The 21,431-nt window shown below is 34.8% G+C and overlaps 1 protein-coding gene across 6 annotated transcripts in view; it reads left to right on the forward strand.

Annotated features, from left to right (window-relative positions):
- LOC113073610 (rap1 GTPase-activating protein 2-like) overlaps positions 1–21,091 on the forward strand; it is a 33,327-nt gene extending 12,236 nt beyond the window's left edge. The window contains exons 2-24 of one of the 6 annotated variants that reach the window (XM_026246422.1): positions 2,315–2,399; positions 8,706–8,741; positions 9,969–10,001; positions 10,466–10,498; positions 10,904–11,131; positions 11,507–11,610; positions 11,714–11,792; positions 12,514–12,567; positions 12,903–12,986; positions 13,081–13,181; positions 13,395–13,524; positions 14,252–14,407; positions 14,494–14,565; positions 14,649–14,735; positions 14,917–15,057; positions 15,609–15,755; positions 15,881–15,996; positions 16,736–16,831; positions 17,051–17,168; positions 18,585–18,684; positions 19,674–19,741; positions 19,993–20,039; positions 21,032–21,091. In XM_026246422.1, coding sequence (XP_026102207.1) covers positions 2,315–2,399; positions 8,706–8,741; positions 9,969–10,001; positions 10,466–10,498; positions 10,904–11,131; positions 11,507–11,610; positions 11,714–11,792; positions 12,514–12,567; positions 12,903–12,986; positions 13,081–13,181; positions 13,395–13,524; positions 14,252–14,407; positions 14,494–14,565; positions 14,649–14,735; positions 14,917–15,057; positions 15,609–15,755; positions 15,881–15,996; positions 16,736–16,831; positions 17,051–17,168; positions 18,585–18,684; positions 19,674–19,741; positions 19,993–20,001 — 2,077 coding nt within the window. In that variant the 3' untranslated portion in view covers positions 20,002–20,039; positions 21,032–21,091. Of the gene's footprint in view, positions 1–2,314; positions 2,400–4,519; positions 5,199–6,652; positions 6,900–8,705; positions 8,742–9,968; positions 10,002–10,465; positions 10,499–10,903; positions 11,132–11,506; positions 11,611–11,713; positions 11,793–12,513; positions 12,568–12,902; positions 12,987–13,080; positions 13,182–13,394; positions 13,525–14,251; positions 14,408–14,493; positions 14,566–14,648; positions 14,736–14,916; positions 15,058–15,608; positions 15,756–15,880; positions 15,997–16,735; positions 16,832–17,050; positions 17,169–18,584; positions 18,685–19,673; positions 19,742–19,992; positions 20,040–21,031 lie in introns of those variants that run through there. The other 5 variants (XM_026246424.1, XM_026246426.1, XM_026246423.1 and 2 more) reach the window with 5 other exon arrangements.
- The last annotated feature ends 340 nt before the right edge of the window (positions 21,092–21,431 follow it).

The raw sequence follows: 21,431 nt of genomic DNA on the forward strand, positions 1-21,431 counted from the left end.
AGAGATTTTGATGGCCTTCTGAATGAAGTTTTCTAGACCCACAGTGATGTCATATATCACCATTTGTAATGGAAGATCGTTTTTGGGCCCTTGACCAAACACAGTGAGTAAAGCCACCTCATTCCACCCACTCATTACCACTAGAGTGTGGAATTTGACTGCGTACTCAATCACTGAAGCCAAGCCTTGACTGATGCGAAAGAGCTGATCATGAACAGAGATCTCAACTGATGCATGACCGAACACCTCTTTGAAATGGGATGTGAATGCCCTTAGAGTGCGAATGGCAGGGCTATTTACCTCCCAAATGGACTAGGCCCATCGAAGAGCACAGCCAGCTAGATTAGAAATCATGAATGCAATCTTGGAACAATTGTTCGGGAAGGCTTGGGGCTGCATCTTAAAGTTGAGGGAGCATTGCATCAAGAAGCCACTACAGTCCTCCGCCTCATTGGGTCATGGGACTGCTGGAGGCAGACACAATGGACGCTCTGACAGCTTGAACCAATCTTCCAGTGATACGGGGGTTTTGTTGGTGGTGCTCCATGTAGAATTGTGTGGTCTGGTCTTCTGCGACAACACAGAATAAGACTTAAGGGAGACAGACAGATAAGTATGAATGTTTTTTATTAAGGCTGGAATCTGAATGGAGATAGGCAAGCAAACAGGTGATCAACAAGGTCTGAGGAATTGGCGTGGGATATCTCACGTTATTCTTTGTGTGGGTCTGACTGAAGATGATGAGGTTGGACACAGGTTGCAGGAATGAGTACAGGCAAGAGAGTCAGGTAAGGAGTATTGTAGTGAACTCAATACCAGACAGAGTGTGACTGCAGTAACTATGGGTTTAACCCTGTGTTGATGGGGTGGTGACAGCAGCAGCTGATTAATACTCAAGTGATTGTGATCTGGTGTGTGAGGTGATTGGGTCTGCCAAAGCTGGAGTATCCCTGACACTCAGATTGGAATGACTCATATCCTCACATATGTATTTTTTTTTTTTTGCCATTTTTCAGCGAGAGATCCCAGCTAGATGTGTTCAATCTTTCTGGAGTTTAATGACCCCTGGAGGTGTAACATAAAGGAAAGATTTGAATAGACCCTCATCTGAGACCATCTGCAAGGAGCATCATTTCTAGACCAGAGTTTGTCTGCCTGACTAATTTTAACCTCTGATTCCAAGTAACCACTTTCTCATTTGTCTTTGGCCGAGATAACTGCTTTTAAAATGTGATCCTGCTTGGAGCCTAACACCTTTCTGTATGCCCCCCCCCCCCCCCCTTTTACCCCTCTCCTCTCTACATCTTTTTTTTGACCTACAGCAGTCTGTCTGCAAGGCTGGCTGCCCTGAGTTGTTCTTGTTATGTCTCTGTGCAGATACCGGAGCAAACAGAAGAATTGTTGTTATTGAGTTTTTCTATCCTGTAGTCTTTCACCTTAGTATCTGGAGACCAGGCTCTTTTCAGTATACTTTCTCAAAGGGTACTGCACTTGGTCTTCAGCTATAAATTTCTGAAATGGTTTACATTTTGAGCTTGCTTAGTAAACATATTAAATGATTAAGGAAAATAAAATGGGTCATGTGACACAGATTTGTTTTCTTCCAATAAAAAATTCCATAAACTTATTTGAAAATCTATGAATAAGGCTACCTATAATATACATAAATTTTTACTGATTTATAATTAATGTTGTTGTTGTATTTTTTTTCTTGATTACGGAATTACTTTGACATTTCTGACTTCATATCCCCTGAAAAAAATAAAAAACTACCATTTGTATATATGTAAATATAAAAATGTAAATTATATTATATTACCTCAAATGTGCAATGTAATGTTATTTGGAATCAGTTATGAACTACCATTTGTATTTGTTTATTTATGGAAAATATTTTAACATTGCATTAATGATTAAAATAAAACTTTTGCCTGCTAAATTAAAGTAATTTGGTGCAACCAAAATGCTGAAAATGGTATAAACGTTTATCAAAATCATGTTAAACCTACGTAAATACAAAGAGTGCATTTCTATTTTTCCTTTAAACTATGTTTCCTTAAAAACATTTTTTGTCTTTCATTTTGGTTACACTCATTTACCCAAATATGCTAAATGAATATCAATAGCTAAGTACAAAAACAATAGTCAATGCAAAGTCCCCTGATAAGATAAATGATACAAATACTGTAAAATGCCTGTTTGCTTCTGTGTTTGAGGGCCAGTCTTCTGTTTTAGTGCAAAATTCACCATATCTGATTAGTCTTCTACATAGTGTTCTGACCATTGGCCTGGCTAACTATGGTGTGTTTTGCAGGAAACAAGAGCTGCTGACCATCTCCAGTGTGCCTCTGGGAGAATGTCCACCCTCACCTCCCCGCACTGCACCACCCACCATGAAGGTGAGTGTTCTGGCCACGTATTCACACACACACACACACACACACACTGCTCTATTAGCTCCTGTTAGTTGAAATCTGCTGTATTGTTCTTCCAGACACACCTTTATACTGAATTAACCTCTATTTGTGGTGATAGCATGAGAAAGTGAGAATGCCCTTTGTAGCATGCCATATAAAATGACCCTCCTTTCGCTTCCAAAATGTCAAAATGCTCTTACAACATGCCTTTAACTGATTTAGACATGCACATTAACCTGCGGTATTGTCTATGAAGGTGCATGTAGTGTGTTTGAGAGCAAAAGCTCTTCATTCAAGGTTACCTCTAAATGTAATTCTAATTCATTTGGACTGAGAAATCCATTTTCTTCTGAGCATTAAGGTCCCATTGAGTTCACGTGGTATCGCTATCTCTTTATATTTGCAACAGTCTCAAGAGGGGCAGGAAAGATTTTCTGTCTTGTTTAAAAGTGGTACACCGAGTTCAGAGATGGATTGTGTGGCGTGAGCGGAGCGCAGTTGGTGTCACCTTGAAATGAGACACACTTGCCGAAAACTCAGAAGAGGAGGATGCAGAGATTGGTGTTTATGGAAGAAGGGAGGGTGAGGGCGTCAGGTGTGATATTAAGATGAGAAGACATGAAGTCGAATCCAGAGGTCATGATCCTGTTAGCCAGTGCTTTAATTATGAATATCGTTTCTCATAAGGACTGATTAAATGTCTGAGGCACACAGCACTTGTTGAAAAATCATACTTGAAATTGAGATTGAGGTCTCCACCACGCATTTGCTTAGTTATTACCTCTTGTTGAGGATTTGAGGATTTATAAATAGCTTAAATAGGATTTGCCTTTCTTGTGAGCAGATGTTGTAAATTCTGTCATCATTTGTTTGCTCTTATGTTATTCCAAAACCAATGACTTTTTTTTCTTCTGTGAAACATAAAATAAGATATTTTGAAGAATGGCTAATTTTTGTTCATACTATAAAAGTCAATGGGGTTCCAGTGTTTTTTGGTTTTTCGTGTGTTGTATTTATACATGTTTGAAATTACATGAAGGTGAATAAATGATGAAAGATTTTATAAATTACAATACTTTTCAAACATTTGGGGTCAGTAAAGCATTTAAAGACATTTATAAAGTTACAAAAGAAAGTATTACAAATAACTGCTGTTCTTTTCAACTTTCTATTCATTAAAGAATTCTAAACTGTAAAAAAAATGTATCACGGTTTCCACAAATATAGTAAGCAGCACAACTATTTTTAACAATGAAAATAATAATAAATATGTGACCCTGGACCACAAAACCAGTCACAAGGGTAATAAAAAAACTGAGATGTATACATCATCTTAAAGCTGGATAAATAATATTTCCACTGATGTATGGTTTGTTAGGATAGGGCAATATTTGTCAGAGATAAAACAATTAGAAAATCTGGAATCTGACATAAAAATAGAGGAAATTGCCTTCAAAGTTGTCCAAATTAAGTCCTTAGCAATGCATATTACTAATCCAAAATAAAGTATCTATCTATATATATATATATATATATATATATATATATATATATATATATATATATATATATATATATATGGAATATGATCTATACTTAATGATTTTTTGCATTAAAGAAAAATTTATAATTTTGACCCAAGTCCTTAGCAGTGCATATTACTAATCCAAAATAAAGTATATATATATATATATATATATATATATATATATATATATATATATATATATATATATATATATATATATATGGAATATGATCCATACTTAATGATTTTTTGCATTAAAGAAAAATTTATAATTTTGACCCATACAATGTAGTTTTGGCTATTGCTATATATATACACCGTGAGACTTGTGGTCCAGGGTCCCATATTTTTATATCAAATCAGAATTGGACTGATTTTCTAAAGGACCATGTGAAACTGAAGACAAGAGAAAATTCAGCTTTGCCATCACAGAAATAAAAAACATTTTAAAATATATTCAAATCTAAAATAGGAATTTTAAATTGAAATAATATTTCACAATATTGTAGTTTTCGCTGTGCATTTTTGTAAAAAAGAAAAAAAAAGAAAAGAAAAAAGCATATTTGTTGGGTGTAAGAGGCTTCTATTAAAAAGAAAACCAAAAATTACACCAAACCCCAATCCTTAAATATAATTGTCCTTGAAAAACTCACAAAACAAGTTTCAGTTCCCAACTTTGTCCTTAGTCACTTTACACATTGCAAAGAAATGTTTGTAGAAGACATTAACTCTACACAATGTACTGTACCATTTTTCAGGTTTAAATATTCTTGTGGGGACATTTGTTCCAAACACTGTAGCCACAACCTGACACACAAACACACACTCACCCACTCAAAACACTCTCACAATGTGTCCATTAACACCTGTGTTTGACTATAAACACAATACATTTGGTAGGGAAATATTAATGTGTATGTGTACGTGTCCTATAAGATATAGAATTATGTTGTTCACACAACTGCTGGCCACTCCCAATGTAAACACAGTGTCTAAAGAAGAAAAGAGGAAAGGGAGGAAAGCAAGTGTGTGGGCTTGATAAGCTCTCGTGAACTGTGGTTCAAACAGCTGTTGGTCATATACAAAGCAGAACTACAAAAGGCAGAGAGAATGGGAGAAATTAATAACTCATAAGTACAGGCACACTGGTAAGACCAGTTTTAGGGTGTGGAGCCAGTGCACACTGCCAAGCGGACTTGGTCATCCTCTTCCTGTTTTGTAAATAGAGGAGCACAGCTTAACAGAGGAGAGAGGTATGATCGCCTGTGTGATAGGGGGAAACACAGTATGAGAGGTGTTTGACTCGCCGTGTGTTTATTGTGGGATGGGGGTATTGATGAGGCTTGTTAGTGTGTATTTGACACAATATAGACCTCCTGCACCGCTGCAGTTCATTCTTTCTAGTGAGTCTTTATATAAAGTGAGTCTTTATATAAAACTGTATCTGATTATCAGCCAATTTCTGGAAAGATTCCCAGATGCACACTTTATTACCCCACTGCCTCTATATCGGTGTCTGTTTCTACCTATAACTACTTGCAAATTCAAATAAACAACACTTTCATGTGTTTTATTAAAGAAATGGCAGCATTTTACAGCAAGGCTTGATATGATAATTTATATTTTTATTTCATTTATTATAATGAACTACCAACAGCTTTTTTTATTTATTTATTATTTATTGAAATTGGAACTGGAAATGTTCAAATGTATTAGCATATGTAGAAATTAACTATATATTTCACTCAGTATTTCACAAATAATTACAAAGAAACAGCAATTAACAAATTGAATTAAATGTGAAATTTGAAGTAGAAAGAATAAAATTGTATTTTCTCTTAAGACACACTCCAACAATAATTTTTTTATTTACAACTGAGATATAGTGCTGCCAAATTATTAATCGTGATTAATCGCATCCAAAGTTTTTATTTACATAGCATATGTGTGTGTACTGTGTACAGTAAATGTATTATGTATATTACATGCAAACACATATGTATATATTTAAGAAAAATATACTTCTATATTAAATGTATTTATATATAATATAAATTATATGAATATAAATATTTACAAGTAAATGCATGTTAATATTGTCAAAATATATACTGTATGTGTGTGTATTAATATATGCCAAACTAAATATACACAGTTTACACATATATGATGTAAATGAAAACATTTTTAGGATAAAATTATAATATGTACAGTATATATTGATGACTTTTTATGTCTACTAGAAAATATTTGGCTGTATTGTGTGCTTCATTATAAAATGGGTGAAACTTCAAAGATCCAGAATAGGGTGATAATCTTGTCTGAGACAACAGTGGGACTAACAGGTTGTGTTGTTGGGAGATAAGCTCTGTCTCTTCATAACCTTACAATGACACTACGGCATAATTTAAGACCTATGTGAATTTTTTATCATGTAGCTCTTATGTTTTATATTTGATTTGATGTGCTCACGAAAACTACTTCAGGCATTGGACTGCTGACTTGTAACTTTTGTTTGGTTGTGGGACAAAGACAAAGTCAATATCCAATATATAAGCAAAAAGGGTCAAAAGGTCTTTGCATTGCAAAACTTTGAAAGCCTTTACAAAAATATACACATCCACTCGGATTGTTCTTTCTTTGGCCACCCGTTCCTCTTTAGCGATAAGGAGTTACCCTCATGCGTCCTATTGATGTTGTGGTCTCAGTTGCTCAAGGTTATTTGGTCAACTATGTCTCAGCTGGGCTTTACTCTGTTGACTTTGTGAAGTGAGTTGCCCTTGGATCCATGGCAGGTTAAACATTAACCGATCTGCATTTGTTCTGTCCTGCATGCATCTGTTACACTCCGTCCGATCACAGGAATATTCTTAAACCCAAGGGATCTGTTCTGAACAAATATCAGATGTTTTTCTGTTCTATTGCCTCTTAACTAGCAGGGGTGCTCTGTTAAGGTAAGAGACTCTGGCTTCAGTAGAAATATTGTGCAAAGAATATTTAAGAGTTGTTTTTATTATGAGCCCTCAGGTCTAGACTACAAATTGTGCTTTAAACCTCTATTGCATTTCTTAAATAACTAATAATTAAGCCCTAATGGTTGCACAGCCCATAAATTAAATGCAGTTGTAAAGGTTCAGTACATTTGATTTAGAGTGAGGAAGTATTATGGTTTGTTAAGTATGCATGGAGAAAGAGGCATTTGAATTCATTTACAATGCATTGAGCATATCTTCACCTATATTGCATTTGTTATATATTGCTACAAATGTGCAGTGGATTGCAAACAAGTCTGTAGTTGTTGACTTGATTTTAGATACGATCAGGCTTTGCTTTGTGAGGCTGTGAGGTAAGGTGTGTAGGCTTGAGAGTCCATTATACATGGGAACTTCTTTAGTATGCTTTAAAAAGCATCCCAGGATGCACCTCATGTTGATTAAGGGAATGTCTAGAGTGAGCAGAGAATCTATAGACAAAGGGTTGGGACCAAAATGAAATATTAGACTGAAATATGAGATTTGTTTTCGTTTTCTCTTCATACGGAAGTCATTTATAATATATAAAAAAGGTTTTTCTTAGCTCGTACTGCATATTTTAGGGTTTAATTAGGCTCCATATCGATTATAGGATTTTATTATTAAAATATATATATATATATATATATATATATATATATATATATATATATTTTTTTTTTTAAGTAATTTAATTTAAAAATCTTAGTATTTACTGTATACTTTGGGTTTTGATTATGAATGTTAAATAAATTGGTTCCATATCAGTTATAGGTTTTAATTTATTTTATTTTATTTTTTGTGCATGCATTTGAGCATGCTCTTTTTACCCATTTTACTTGTAGATTATATTGTTAGTGCTCAGTTAATGTTGATCTTGCCACCCATCCCTTCAAATACAGGATCGTCCCATATTTATACGTAAAATGATGCGTCCTGTATCAAATCAATACGGGATGCAATTTGACCCGTATTTAAGGCCAACACATATTTGAATAAACTAATAAGTATTTTACACTGTTTATAATACTAATAGCAATTATAATTAAATCAATTTCATAAGAAGTATTAGAGAAGCTCATTTGCGCATGGTTTTGGGGTCTTTGTTTCCATAGGTACGGAGTCTCCTGGGGCCAGTTGCATAAATTTAGCCTCTATGTTAAGTATATAAAATACAAGTTTGACCAGCTAGCAGTTAGCCAAAGGGTCATCTTATTTTTGCATTCAACTTAGACTAATCAATGCTTTTATGCAACTGAATAAAAAAAAATAAGACCAGTCTTAAAGAAAAATAATTAGCTGACTAAACTTTTTATGCAACCGGCCCCAGAATGCATGCTGTTAAAGCCCTTTCACACAAGTGGTTTAAAAAATATGAGCACACATCTGACCTTTGAACACAAGACTCTCCAGATATAGGGCTGAATGGGAAAGTTAGCAATGTGTATGTCCAATAACTAATGATGAACACGCAGTTTATTTATTTAGAAAAAGAGTATAGTATTTTAATCTGCCATTTATCTATTATCAACCATGACATGAAAATAATTATCGGATTCTTGGTATTGGTCAGAATTTTTGAATGCCTTTAAAATAGTAATGACAACTTCTCATAGTTGTGTCATAATATATTAATCCTTGATTCTTTCTTGATTCTACAATTTCCTGTCAGGTAATGATTTAAAAAAAAATGGTTTGCTGTAAATATCACAACAAAACTATAAATCTCAATTTTCTTTTCTTTTCCAGTCGGCAGAGTTTTTCGACATGCTGGAAAGGATGCAGGTAAGATTCCCTCCATCATTCAGATGATCTTATAAGTGCATGTCGTCCTTTAGAATAAGATTCCTCTAATAACAGCATTCCTTAAAAAACTTTGTACTTTAGCTGAAGAGAATTTTACTGTAATCATATAATAATCACAGCATGTTTTTTTCTTTTTGTTTTTTTTTGCCCTTGAGTGCTGGCTAAGTGTTCCCTCTCCAGAGGACCAGTCCTCAATTACTCTGAATGAATAATTACACATTCCAGCTCATTTCAAACTCATTGATTTTGCCAACACTTTTTTCTGTGGTGGGTCTTTGGTTGGGGGTATGGTAGGAGCTCCACAGGGGTGAGAGATTGGGAACAGGACATACTGACCTGTTATATAAGAGCAGCATGATTGTGTTGTTGTCATCTTGTGTGTGTTTGTGAGAGTGTGTAGATGATGGGCAGCAGGTAGCTTAAGATCTGATCAATACTATATTGAGGCAGGATTAAAGCCCTCAGTCTTCTTGTCCAGACCTCAGTGTGAGTGACAGATCGATGCAAAGGTTTGTCTGAAGGGCTGATGTCTCTCTCCAATGGATCACATGTACTTGTGATGTTTCAGATCTAAGATAAAGGTGTCCGTAGTTCTGTAGCATGTACAATGCCCAGGGAAATGACCATTTCTTGTTTTCGGTTACACATCACTTTAAGATATCATTGTTACAGTGTAATGAGTGATATTAATTGTCTTAGGGTTACTTGCGTGTAATTATGCATAATTAATTGTTATTTAGTAGTAATTACATGTAACCTGTGTAACATTCTCTGTACATAACAGCTAAGATAACGAGATTGACATAATTGCAGTGTTATATAGCGATATTTTTTGATATTTTTATTTCATATCTGACATTGTATTCATGTCACAGACAATTTTCATTGGTTTCGCAATATTCAGTTGTAGAGATTCACAACAAGCATTACAAATGTTTCCAAGTGAACAAGAGTTTCTTCCTTTATTTATCTCTAAGGAAACAGTTTTTTTTTTCCTGGACTCTCAGGTGGAAACAATTTTAGCATGGTATTGATATTAGCCAGCAGTCATAAAAATTGTAAAAGGGACAAAATTGTCCTGAAGGCTTTATTGACTTAAACAGAGCTGCTTTATTTGGGGAGCTCATTTGAATAACAGCGTTTAATGTTTAGTTTGTCATTTATTCTTCCTCTTTTCACCCTCTTCTGCTTTCCTGGATACATCAGATTCCCAAAACTGAGGAGACTAAGAAATACAAGGTTTGCCTGGTATTGTGAATGTGTGTGTGTGTGTGTATATTGTGTCTGTAAGTGTGTGTTTGTGAGTGGGGTCTTTTCTTTTCTATTAATATTCTGATAAACATCAGTCACAGTCTTGAGTTCTACAGCATCAATCAACATCAAGTACTTTTTTACATGTGATGACGTAAATGTCAGTGATGATGGCCTTCAGATTCTGCCAGAGAGACCAAAAGCAGACTAAAAACCTTTAAATCCAATATATGGTTATTGGAATACAAACAGAGAATAGTGCATACAGTCTTTTTTTCTTTCTTTTTTTGCTGTTGCTGTTATTATTATTATTTTTATCAGTCATATTCTGGTGTATATATTATTCCTCTATCCTGCTCTTGGGATTTTTTTATTGCAATAAACAGACTGTGATGCATGTGGTTGACTTTTCGATGTTATCCTATGATGAAATGTCCTTTTCTCTCCTTCAGGATGACTATATCCCTTACCCACGTATTGAGAATGTGAGTCCATGAACACACACACACACACACACACACACAATTTATTTGTGTATTAGCAATTTAGCACAAGAGGGTTTTCATTATGTTCAAGTGTTTTAAGGCTGAAAGAAACAGATTGTCTCTATTTATTACACGGCTCTTTGGAATACTTGATTCTGATTGGTTAATCACTGCATGTAGATGTTTGCATTGTGATTGCTAAGATGATGTCCCTGGCAACAAATCTCATACACTGTGCTATTTATTTTTCCATAGTTTTATAGGAAGCCATTAGCTTTCATTGATAACTTCAGCATTACTATTGCTAAAAGGTAATAGTTATAAATGTAATGAAAGTTATGAAAATGTATTTTTCATATTTTGCTGACCATTTATGTTTTTTTCTTTTTTGGCTTTGTTGTCTAGGTCCTGGAGAAGGGTGGTCCCTACCCTCAGGTCATTTTACCTCAGTTTGGAGGATATTGGATTGAGGATCCCGAGGCTCCGGTCGGGACGCCCACATCCTCAGACAGCAGCTTCTGTGAGGAGGAGGAGGATGGGCTGAACCCAGGTGGAGGAAGAGGAGGAGGCTTCAGCTACAGGCTGGAGTGTAACAGCATCTCACGGGCTTATCGCAAACACTTTCTGGGCAAGGTGAGGATCCTTTTGTTAATGCTAACGGTATGTTACATTTCTATACTGTTGGTTTACAGGGCCAAAAGTATCCATATTTGAAGAAATACCCATGTATGCCCAGGAAATGTTAGCTTTTAGCTGAAAGTAAGTGTCCTGTCTGAGGTAATAAGTGGTGTGCCTGTAGCTTATTCACTCACAGTTCTTCATAACACTTGGATATGAGGTGTGATGGCGCCTCTTTGAACAAACATTTTGTACGCCACATTTTGCTATCAGTTGTGTGTCACAGAGAGCTTGACAGAGAGCCGCACTTGAGTGATAACAATGCAAAGCAGTCTACTGGAAAATGAACCTCTCCATATCAAAATATTGAAACACCTTTCTCTTTCTCAGGAGCACATGAACTATTACTGCACAGGCAGTAGTATGGGACACCTCATCATGTCTCTGAAGTACGAGGAGGCAGAAGGACAGGAGTCTCTTCGCATCATGCTCAGGTGCCATGTTCAGCACATATTGAAACTCTGCTGTAGTCATTGTTAAGTAGGTCTGTATTGTCATAGTAAATAGCTGAGCAATTTTTTTTTTGTCATTTTCTAGGTCAAAAACAAAGACCCTTTATGAGCGAATCCCACTTGAAGGCATCCTCCATCTACCCAGCGTACCACAGATAGCCAAGGTGTGTATTGGCAAGATATGCAGCACCACACCAAAGTCAATGCTATTAAATAACACAAATGGAAATGATTCATTGACAAGTCGAAACTGTCTGTTGGCTTAAAAACAAGTTTTCAATGCAACAGTCTCTATGATCATAAGAAACGTGTGCAAAACTGTCAGTGACTTAAGAGACATTTTCTTTGACCCTTATTTCTAATAATCTAGAACAAGTATAAGTTAGCTTTACACATCCAAGCAAATATTTTATTTATAGAGAATATGAAGTGGTATATACACTACTGTTACACTACTACATGTAATCACAAATATAGTAAAAACAGAAATGTTGTGAAATAATGTTAGTTAAAAACTACTGATTTCTGAACTACTGATATATATATATATATATATATATATATATATATATATATATATATATATATATATATATATATATATATATACAGTAAGAAATATATATATATATTACAGGCCCCAAAATTTTGAACAGTAGTTATAAATTATTTCAACTGTCTAATAAGATTGTGGGATATCATCGTAAAAGACAGTAAAAGCTACTAGGATTCTCCAGATGAAGGCTTCTTTACAGATTACAAATCACATTATGCAACTTTAAAAGTGCATGAGGACTCAAATTCTCAAAAAAAGTATCTTAGCAGACTTCTTTTGAACTCAAAAGATGCGAGATGTTGACATCAGATGTGTCCTGTGTGTTTCAGCTGCTCTGCGATGACGTCACCGGTCTGAAGTTCAACCCCGTCCTCTACCCTAGGGTGAGCATTTCTGTGTTTCTCACTCCATCTGTGACTTACCTACTGCAGGCATCAGGGGGAAATGAGGGCTGGGCTTTGCTCCGTTTCACCCTAGTACCCAAGTCATCTGAATTAATATGTTCCCGTGCTCCGGGGGAGTCACAAATCCATCTGCTTTACACTGCCTGGCATGCCTGAGCCACATAGTGTGTTTGAGAGGAGCCTTGACCATCTCAAGGCTTTGCATGGTCTGTCAGGCATGGAAAACACAAATGCCTGAATTATGGAAAGGCACTGAAACACATATTTACCCCTGCAGGTGCTTTCGCTCACTTTCTGTTTTCTCTCGCCCCAAGGCCTCGCAACTGATCGTCAGTTTTGATGAGCACGAAGTGAACAACACTTTCAAGTTCGGAGTCATCTATCAGAAGTTTGGTCAGGTGAGAGTCAGTCTTGAGCTGTTGTCCTCAATGTACATACTTTCACTGAAGTTCTCTCTCTTTTTTTCCCACTGGGATTGTCTCTTCACATCAGACGTCAGAGGAAGAACTGTTCGGGAACAATGAGGAGACGGCAGCCTTTACTGAATTCCTCACTGTTTTAGGAGACAATATTGAACTGCAGGATTTTAAAGGGTGAGAGATGGAGATTAAGCTCTGAAAACTGCTGCCAAGGTTCACCTGTGCACTCATAAAAGGCTGGTTTTAATATTAAACTATATTCAAAGAGTTCATTTGTGAATCATTTATTTAATTTACTCGTTGTGTGATTTTGACTGGAGGTCTGCTCATGGTAATCAGATTGCTTCTGATTTGATGGTGTGTGTGTGTGATTATTGTGCTGCTCAGGTTTAGAGGCGGTCTGGATGTGTCTCATGGGCAGACTGGATCAGAGTCTATCTACACCACGTTCCGTCAGAGAGAAATCATGTTTCACGTTTCCACAAAACTCCCCTTTACAGAAGGAGATATTCAGCAGGTGAGTTCCCTTTTTAATGTTTAATAATTACAATTTTTTTTTTTAAATATTAAATTTTTACTTAAACATTTAAAGCAAATTAATATATATTATTTAAATATTTTGTAGTTATTTATTACATTTTTTTGTTTGTTTTTTTATACTCACTTTGTATTCATATTTCACTCTAAAATCAACATGAAAAAAATATTGTCTTCATGTAAGCACAATCTAAATTGCTGTAATGGACAAAAAAATGTATAAACACATTTGTTATTAATCAATTCTTTGATACATTCTTATCAATCAAATAATTTAAGATTCTACCATTATTTATCTGTTTGTTTATTTATTTATTTGTGTTAACCCTAACCCTTATGGTAAAGAGATTAATAATTAAAATTGAGGACATGAAGTGAAAAATAGGGAAAAATGTACAAAATCTAAATTGACTGCAATTCTTAATACAGTGTTGTTTATTTATAAAATAAATATTTTTTTATTTAAAGAATTAAGTAAGATACTACCATGATTTATTTATTTATTTTATTGTTATTTTTTGTTAACCCTAACCCTTTTATGGGGATAAAATAAAAATTTGGGAGAAATGTACTTAATGAAATATAATAAACTATATTTAAATATAATCCCTGTGTGTTTATCTTGTCTAAATATTGTGTTGGCAAATACACAATCCATTAGATTTAAAATATTTATAAATATTTTCCTCTGTGTCATATTCTCTCAGCTCCAGAGAAAGAGACATATTGGCAATGACATTGTTGCAGCCGTCTTCCAGGAAGAGCCCACACCATTCGTTCCTGATATGATCGCATCCAACTTCCTTCATGCCTACGTGTTAGTGCAGGCGGAAAACCCCTGCACTGATCACACCACGTACAAGGTTTGTCAAACACCTCGCTGAATTCCTCCAGATACCCATCAATCCCATCAATCCCACTGATCTGAGGTATCGATTGGTGTCCACAGGTGTCCGTCACAGCCAGAGAGGATGTCCCTCCATTCGGCCCCCCTCTTCCAAACCCTGCGGTTTTTAAGAAGGTAATATAGAAGACTGCGTCTGTTAAATATTGAAGGAGATGATGATTTTTATCATAAGATGATGGACATCAACTCTTTCCCAGGGTCCAGAGTTCCGAGAGTTTCTCCTGACAAAGTTGATCAACGCCGAAAATGCATGCTACAAGTCAGACAAGTTCGCCAAGCTAGAGGTGAGAAAAAAAAAGAGAAAAAATTCATTTGAAGGAATAATCACCCAAAATATTAATATTTTGTCATTCTTTACTAATGAGTTTTCATTTTGGGGTGAACCATTGCTTTAGTTAGCCTATCTACATCATCATCTCTTGTTCTGTGTCTGTGTGTGTGTGTGTGTGTGTGTGTGTGAGATAGGAGAGGACACGGGCCGCACTGTTAGATAACCTTCACGATGAACTGCACAGACAGACACAGGCCACAGTAGGACTGGGATCAACTACAGATGAAGAAAAGCTAGAAAATGGGGGTCATGGAGGGCTGCTGGAGTCTTTTAAGGTAAGATGTCCTGCCCTTGACCACTTAAAAACCCAGAGAACTATAGATTTTTCTAAATGTTCTTGCTCTTATATTTATGCTCTTTATTTTTTTCAAGTGGCCAAGTTGTACATTTAAAAGCAAAAAATACACGTATATTTGACGCAAAAAATAAATATAGAAGTAACTCAATAAAGTTGAATGGAATAGTGTTTTCTAACCTTTGTTTGACCTTTGGCTGTAGTATAAGGCTGGTGTGTAGCGCCACCTACCGGTTTTTCATGGTAGCACAGATGCATTTTTCAAACTCCATCATTATCATGGGTAGTTTTAGGGCTTTTATATATATATATATTTATATATATATTTATATATCATAAAAGTAATAAAATAAGCAATTTAAGATAAATAATTAACCAGCTAATATAAACAATTCACAAATAAACCTTAAACTGATTGTAACATATGTTCTTATTTCTCTTTATTTGCCAATAAAAATGTATTTGTACTTATGCTTAGTACAGTTTAGCATTTTTTGTTCCTCTCTTACCCTCTTCCTCTGTTTCTGTCAGAGGGCCATGCGTGTGAGGAGCCACTCTATGGAGACGATGGTGACTCATAAACACAAGAGTCCTGGAGTGGCGGCAGGCGTCCCGTCCAGTGTGAGCGGTGGAGGACTCCAGCAGAACAGCATGGAGTGCACCAAGAGCACCTTCACTGTACTTCCATTATTTTTTATTTATTCAGATTCAATTCTTATCTCATCCATTGTATGAACTTGCTGAAGCCATTTAGTATTATGCAGCAGTGCATGAGCTGAGCTTCGTGTGTTTGTGTTCGTCAGCCTCCAGCGCTGTCTGCTAAATCTCCTTTAAAGAGTCCAGTAAAGCGGCGCTCTGGTCTGTTCCCCAGACTGCACTCCAGCACAGACAGTCCAACTGAGAAACATCCATCTCGCAGGTACCCTTATGAAACAAAAATATATTGCCGTATATTGGAAAATATCATGTAATATATTAGGCATATATTCTTATATATGGGATTTAATATTTATTTTTTCCAATATATTGCAATATATTGAAAGCGGCAATTATTTGTATATTTTGCAATATATTATATAATATATGTATCATCATATATATTATATATATTATTCAATGTATTCAAATATATAATATATTAGAAAATAAAAAGGGAAAATAATATATTATAATATATCACAATATATTTTAAGAAATATATTTGTAAATATATTCTCCTTTCGTAAGGGTAAACAAATATACGTGTAATTTTATACATTTCTCCAATCTTCAGTGATCATGAAATCATGATAATATGTTGATTTGTTGATCAAGAAATATTTATTTATATTATCAATGCTGAAAAAACATTTCTTTTTGTTTGTGTGTATGTGTCTGAAAACAGATACACTACCATTTTTTTTGTCTGGGTATGCATGATTTATGCTACATTGATTAATACTTTTATAAAGCAAGGACAAAAATCGAGTACAAATAATAATTGAGCACCAAATCAGTGTATTATAATGGTTTATGAAGGATCATGTGACACTGAAGAATGGAGTAATGACTGCTGAAAATTCACCAATGTTGTGTTTGTCTGTATGCATGTATATACATTTTTTGTGCATTAGTATTTCAGAAAAGCACTACATAAACAGTATTCTGTGTTTTTTTAGTGACCAAAAAACAGAAGTGTTACCTCACTCACAGGATGTGAGGTCAGAGACGTCATCCAATCCGAGTTCACCAGAGATCTGCCCGAGCAAAGAAAGGTTGGTTTGATTGCGGTTTCTCAGTTCCAGTTCCTCAGGGAGTGCAGTGTCGGAGTGTTTTGACATCTGATGAATCCGATATTTTAAATACTTTTCCAGCACCTTCACTTTTAGAAATGTATGTGAAAGGGTTTTTCTTTCTCCTTCATAGTTCTTCAGTAAACAAAAAACCGTGGATTTCTGTTGTGTAATCTCTGTCCCGTTGGTTTGGTCCCGCAGGCCATTTTTGAAGCTGAAAGAGTGTAGCGGCAGAGCTAATATCTCCCGATCTTCCTCCAGCACCAGCAGCTTCAGCAGCACAGCAGGGGAGGGAGACGGACTGGAGGAGCTGGAAATGGTGACACACACTTACACACACAGACAGAAGAGTTCTGTTGAGATTCAAGCACTGCAAAAAAAACAACAACAGAATTTCAGTACCAGAATATATTATCTCAGCATCCTTAAACCTTGAGAACTTGAGAAGCAAAACTGCATTTGATCTTATGATGGATAAATATTACTTTTAATATTTATACATTCATGTATTTATCATGATATGATAGATGTGAAAATATTGTGAAATGTTATTACAGTTTAAAATAAAAGTTGCCTAATATAATATACCTTAAAGTTTAATTTATTCATAGGGTGGCAAAATGAATTTTCAGCAGCCGTTATTCCAGTCTTAAGTGTTACATGATCCTTTAGAAATCAATCTAATATGCTAAATTATTATAAATGTTGGAAACCATCATAAGCCAGCTGCCAGAATTTATTCAAAATATAATATTTGGTTACAATAAGTCTTTACTATCACTTCTTCACTTTTCAGAGTAACATCTTTGCTGAATTAAACTATTAATTTCTTATAAATAAAGGGGGAAAAAAGTGCTGAACCCAAATTTGAATTGTGTATATTGTTGCAAAATATTTTTTTCAAAATTTGGATGAGAAGTGTGTGTGTGTGTGTGTGTGTGTGTGTGTGCGCGTGTGTGTGTGTGTGTGTGTGTGTGTGTTATATATATATATATATATATATATATATATATATATATATATATATATATATATATATATATATATATATATATATATATATATATATATATATTATTATTATTTTTTTTTTTTTAAGGATGTTTTTATTTTACTTTTAAGCTGGAAAACAACTAAATGATTCAGAAAAATATTTTTGCAGTGCATTTCTTACTCTAGCAGAGCTCTTGAGATAATTACCTCACATAAGCTCACTGTGAAGACAATTCACTTATGCTTCAGTCACGTCTAGGTGGGGGTTTTTTAATTGGAAAGCAAGACAAAATGATTAAGATGATTAAGAAAATAATTCTTGCTGCGTGATTTTTGTTTGGGTTTTTTTCCCTTGCAAAGCTCCTGTAAATAATCACCTCAGATTTCACAATGAAAACAATCCAATTATGTTTTAGAAACCTTTTCTATACACAGCTGATTTGCAGATAACATTGCACACTAAATGGCTCTTTCTATTGATTCACTATGACTGATGTTTGTCCATATGCCTAATTACTGCTGTACAGCTAGTTCTAGGACAATCTATAGCAATGGTACTAGTATTAAAGCTGGGGCAGCTATGGCCTAATGATTGGAGAGTTGGACTTGTAACCCGAAGGTCCAAGCTGCCCACTGCTCTGGGTGTGCTGTGTGTGTGCTCTTTAATAATGACTTTGACTTTCATTATCATTACCTCTGCAGATTACTCAGTCTGTCATCTGGTGTGTGTTGTGTCCTGTAGGGCAGTCACTCGTTCACGGCTTCATCTGTGTACAGTCCATCTCTCGGTGCGGAAAGCCAGAACTCTGGAGCGCCGCTGATCATGTGCCGCAGTCCCACAGGTGAAATAAGCAATCATACACAATAAAAATAACCTGAAGCAATCATACACTGCTCAGCCAAAAGTAAGTGTACACCCGAAAACCACTCACATGTGCTTGTTGAACATATTTCATTAATAAGCAATTTGGTAATAGTTGGAACAGGATAGGAACTATTTCATCTTTAGCTCTTTAGAACACTGTTTTCTGTAATTGCGATAAAGCTGAAATAAAAAAATACTGAAAAGCTTTAATAATGAAAAAATTGCTGAAAATGTACTCACACATAGATGTATAAATGAGTTTGTTTCTACATTGGAATAGATTTAGATACATTTAGCACTACATCACTTGATCACCAGCATATTTGTCTAGAACTGTTTTTTTCTTGTAAATGGTGCTTGATCTGTGCATATTTCTCTACTGATTCAGATGTGACAACTTTTTTACTGAACTATGTAATATTATGGATATAACGGAAGCAACAGCTTGAAGTTAAAAATGTGATGATGGATTTGTTTCTTACAAACATGCAGCTTTTTGCTTCAAAAGACACTTGTGGATTATTGTGATGTTTTTATTTGCTGTTTGGACTCTTGTTCTGACGGCACCCATTCACTGCAGAGGATCCATTGATGAGTAATGCTAAATTTCTCCAAATCTCTTCAGATGAAGAAACAAATGGATGGCCTGAGGGTGACAAAATTTTCAGCAAATTGCTATTTTTGAATGAACTGTTATTGAAAATTAGAAATGTTGAACATCAGATTGTTAAAATGTTTACTAAAATAAACAAGTATTTGGATAAAAGTAATTGAACCCCTGAAAATCCATTAATAGGAAATTGGTAATAGTTGAATAGTCAGTCTCGTTATTAAAATAGTCTGACTCATCAGTTAAAAGGTGGTGTCCACATATTTGTGGCTATGAGATGTGCATAAACATGAGTATACTTGCATGAACACACATATGCTTGCACTTGGCACAAACAATAATTACGTTTTTCTTAGATGGAAAGAGCAAAACTTCACCAAGGTCAAACTTGAAATTCCGCTTTGACAAACTGAGTCACTCCACTGTAAGTACTGTGTCCTCAAATAACCTTTAATATTGACTGGGCGTATTATGAAATCGGTTTCAAAGTCGGTTGATTTATAGTAGATCAGATATTCAACAATGGCGATGTTGGAATGATAAAAGTGTGTATGTTACTCTTGTTTTAAAAGTGTTCACACTTGTTATCATAAGTCTGTAACAGTGCATTTGATTTCATTTGTAAACTGAATAATGAGATTGGAATTTATTCACTAAGATTCTCCTTTCTTTCAGGGTCATTAGGTCAGACGTCAGACCAGAAGCCACTGCATGGACAAAAGGTACTTTGCATATAACTGTACTGTATCTTTAAGCTACGTTGATGCATCTTAAAATACAAACGTGCATAAAATATAAATCTTAATCATTTATATTTTATCACCTTTTAATTATAAAGCCTAGAAATTAGCCATCATTTCCAGTTTAGTCTCTTTTAATGCTAATAATGAAATGTTCAAAGGTGCTAGATTAATTACCTTTTTTTAAGAAATCACAAGGGATTTTCATCTGTGTTGTTACTGTTAACTAAAACCTTTACAAAATAGTTTTTTGTTAATTTAAATAAAGCTAAAATAAAACATTGATAAAAAAAAAGATAAATAATAAATGAAACGCATAAACTTGCACATTAAGAAATGTTGTTGTGGTAAGTAACTGAAACAAGTTTGAGTATTAAAATGATTAGAACAAAAATAAAATATATATAGGCCTATGTTTTTTTATATTTATTAAAAATAAAAATAAACCTATATAGAAATAAAGGGGTCATATGATGCGTTTTCAAGCAGTGTTACAAGCTCTTGGTGCATAAAGAAGATTTGTAAAGATGCAAAGACTAAAGTCTCAAATCCAAAGAGATATTCTTTATAAAAGTTAAGGGATGTCCACACCCCCCTAAAATGGCTCGTTTAAACACGCCACACATCTCTATGTCTCTATGTGGGAAGATTTGCATAACGGAGCCCAAATGTTCACGTAAAGAAAGAAGGTGTACCTTTTATTCTCGCAGTCGAGCTGAATCATTTGAAACGGTTTGCATCTCCAGTGATCCACTAAACCACTAATTACTTAAATTATTGTGTTTTTTGAACCTTAAACTGCATAAACATTGCATTACACCAAATACACCAAATAATGTTATTTTTGGAAGCATCAATATGACCCCTTTAAAGCTCATAAAAATGACAAAAGCTCATAAAAAAAATGTACTGAACAAAAATTAATTAAAATCTGTTTTATATTTACCCAGTGTGTCTGTTCTTTGTCTTTCTAGGCAGTGACTCTGAATGGATTTTTATAGATTGGAAGAAAAAGGGACCATTTTCTCTTGCTAAATGCAGCAGTTGTCGTCACTCTTCAACATAATACACAATTGAACCACTATTGTAAGAACTGATCTCCAAACACACAAAACTGTTTCGGAGGACAGAAATGAACACCAGTCTTAGTAGAAAAAGCAACAAATGTCTCTGTTTTTCCAACAATTTAAATGTAGTGCTCAAACAAGTGTTGAAAACTATCCTTGCCTAACTGCAATTGCTTTCTAGACAGATGCTCATATTAACACAGCCACTTGAAGTACTTGAAGAGTTCTCAGTCATTAATGTTACAAGGATTACAGACTACAAAATAGCATTTAGAGAGCATCATTATAAGAGTCTTTTACAGAGATT

The sequence above is a fragment of the Carassius auratus genome, unplaced genomic scaffold, assembly GCF_003368295.1.
Source record: "Carassius auratus strain Wakin unplaced genomic scaffold, ASM336829v1 scaf_tig00012500, whole genome shotgun sequence".
NCBI lineage: Eukaryota > Metazoa > Chordata > Actinopteri > Cypriniformes > Cyprinidae > Carassius > Carassius auratus.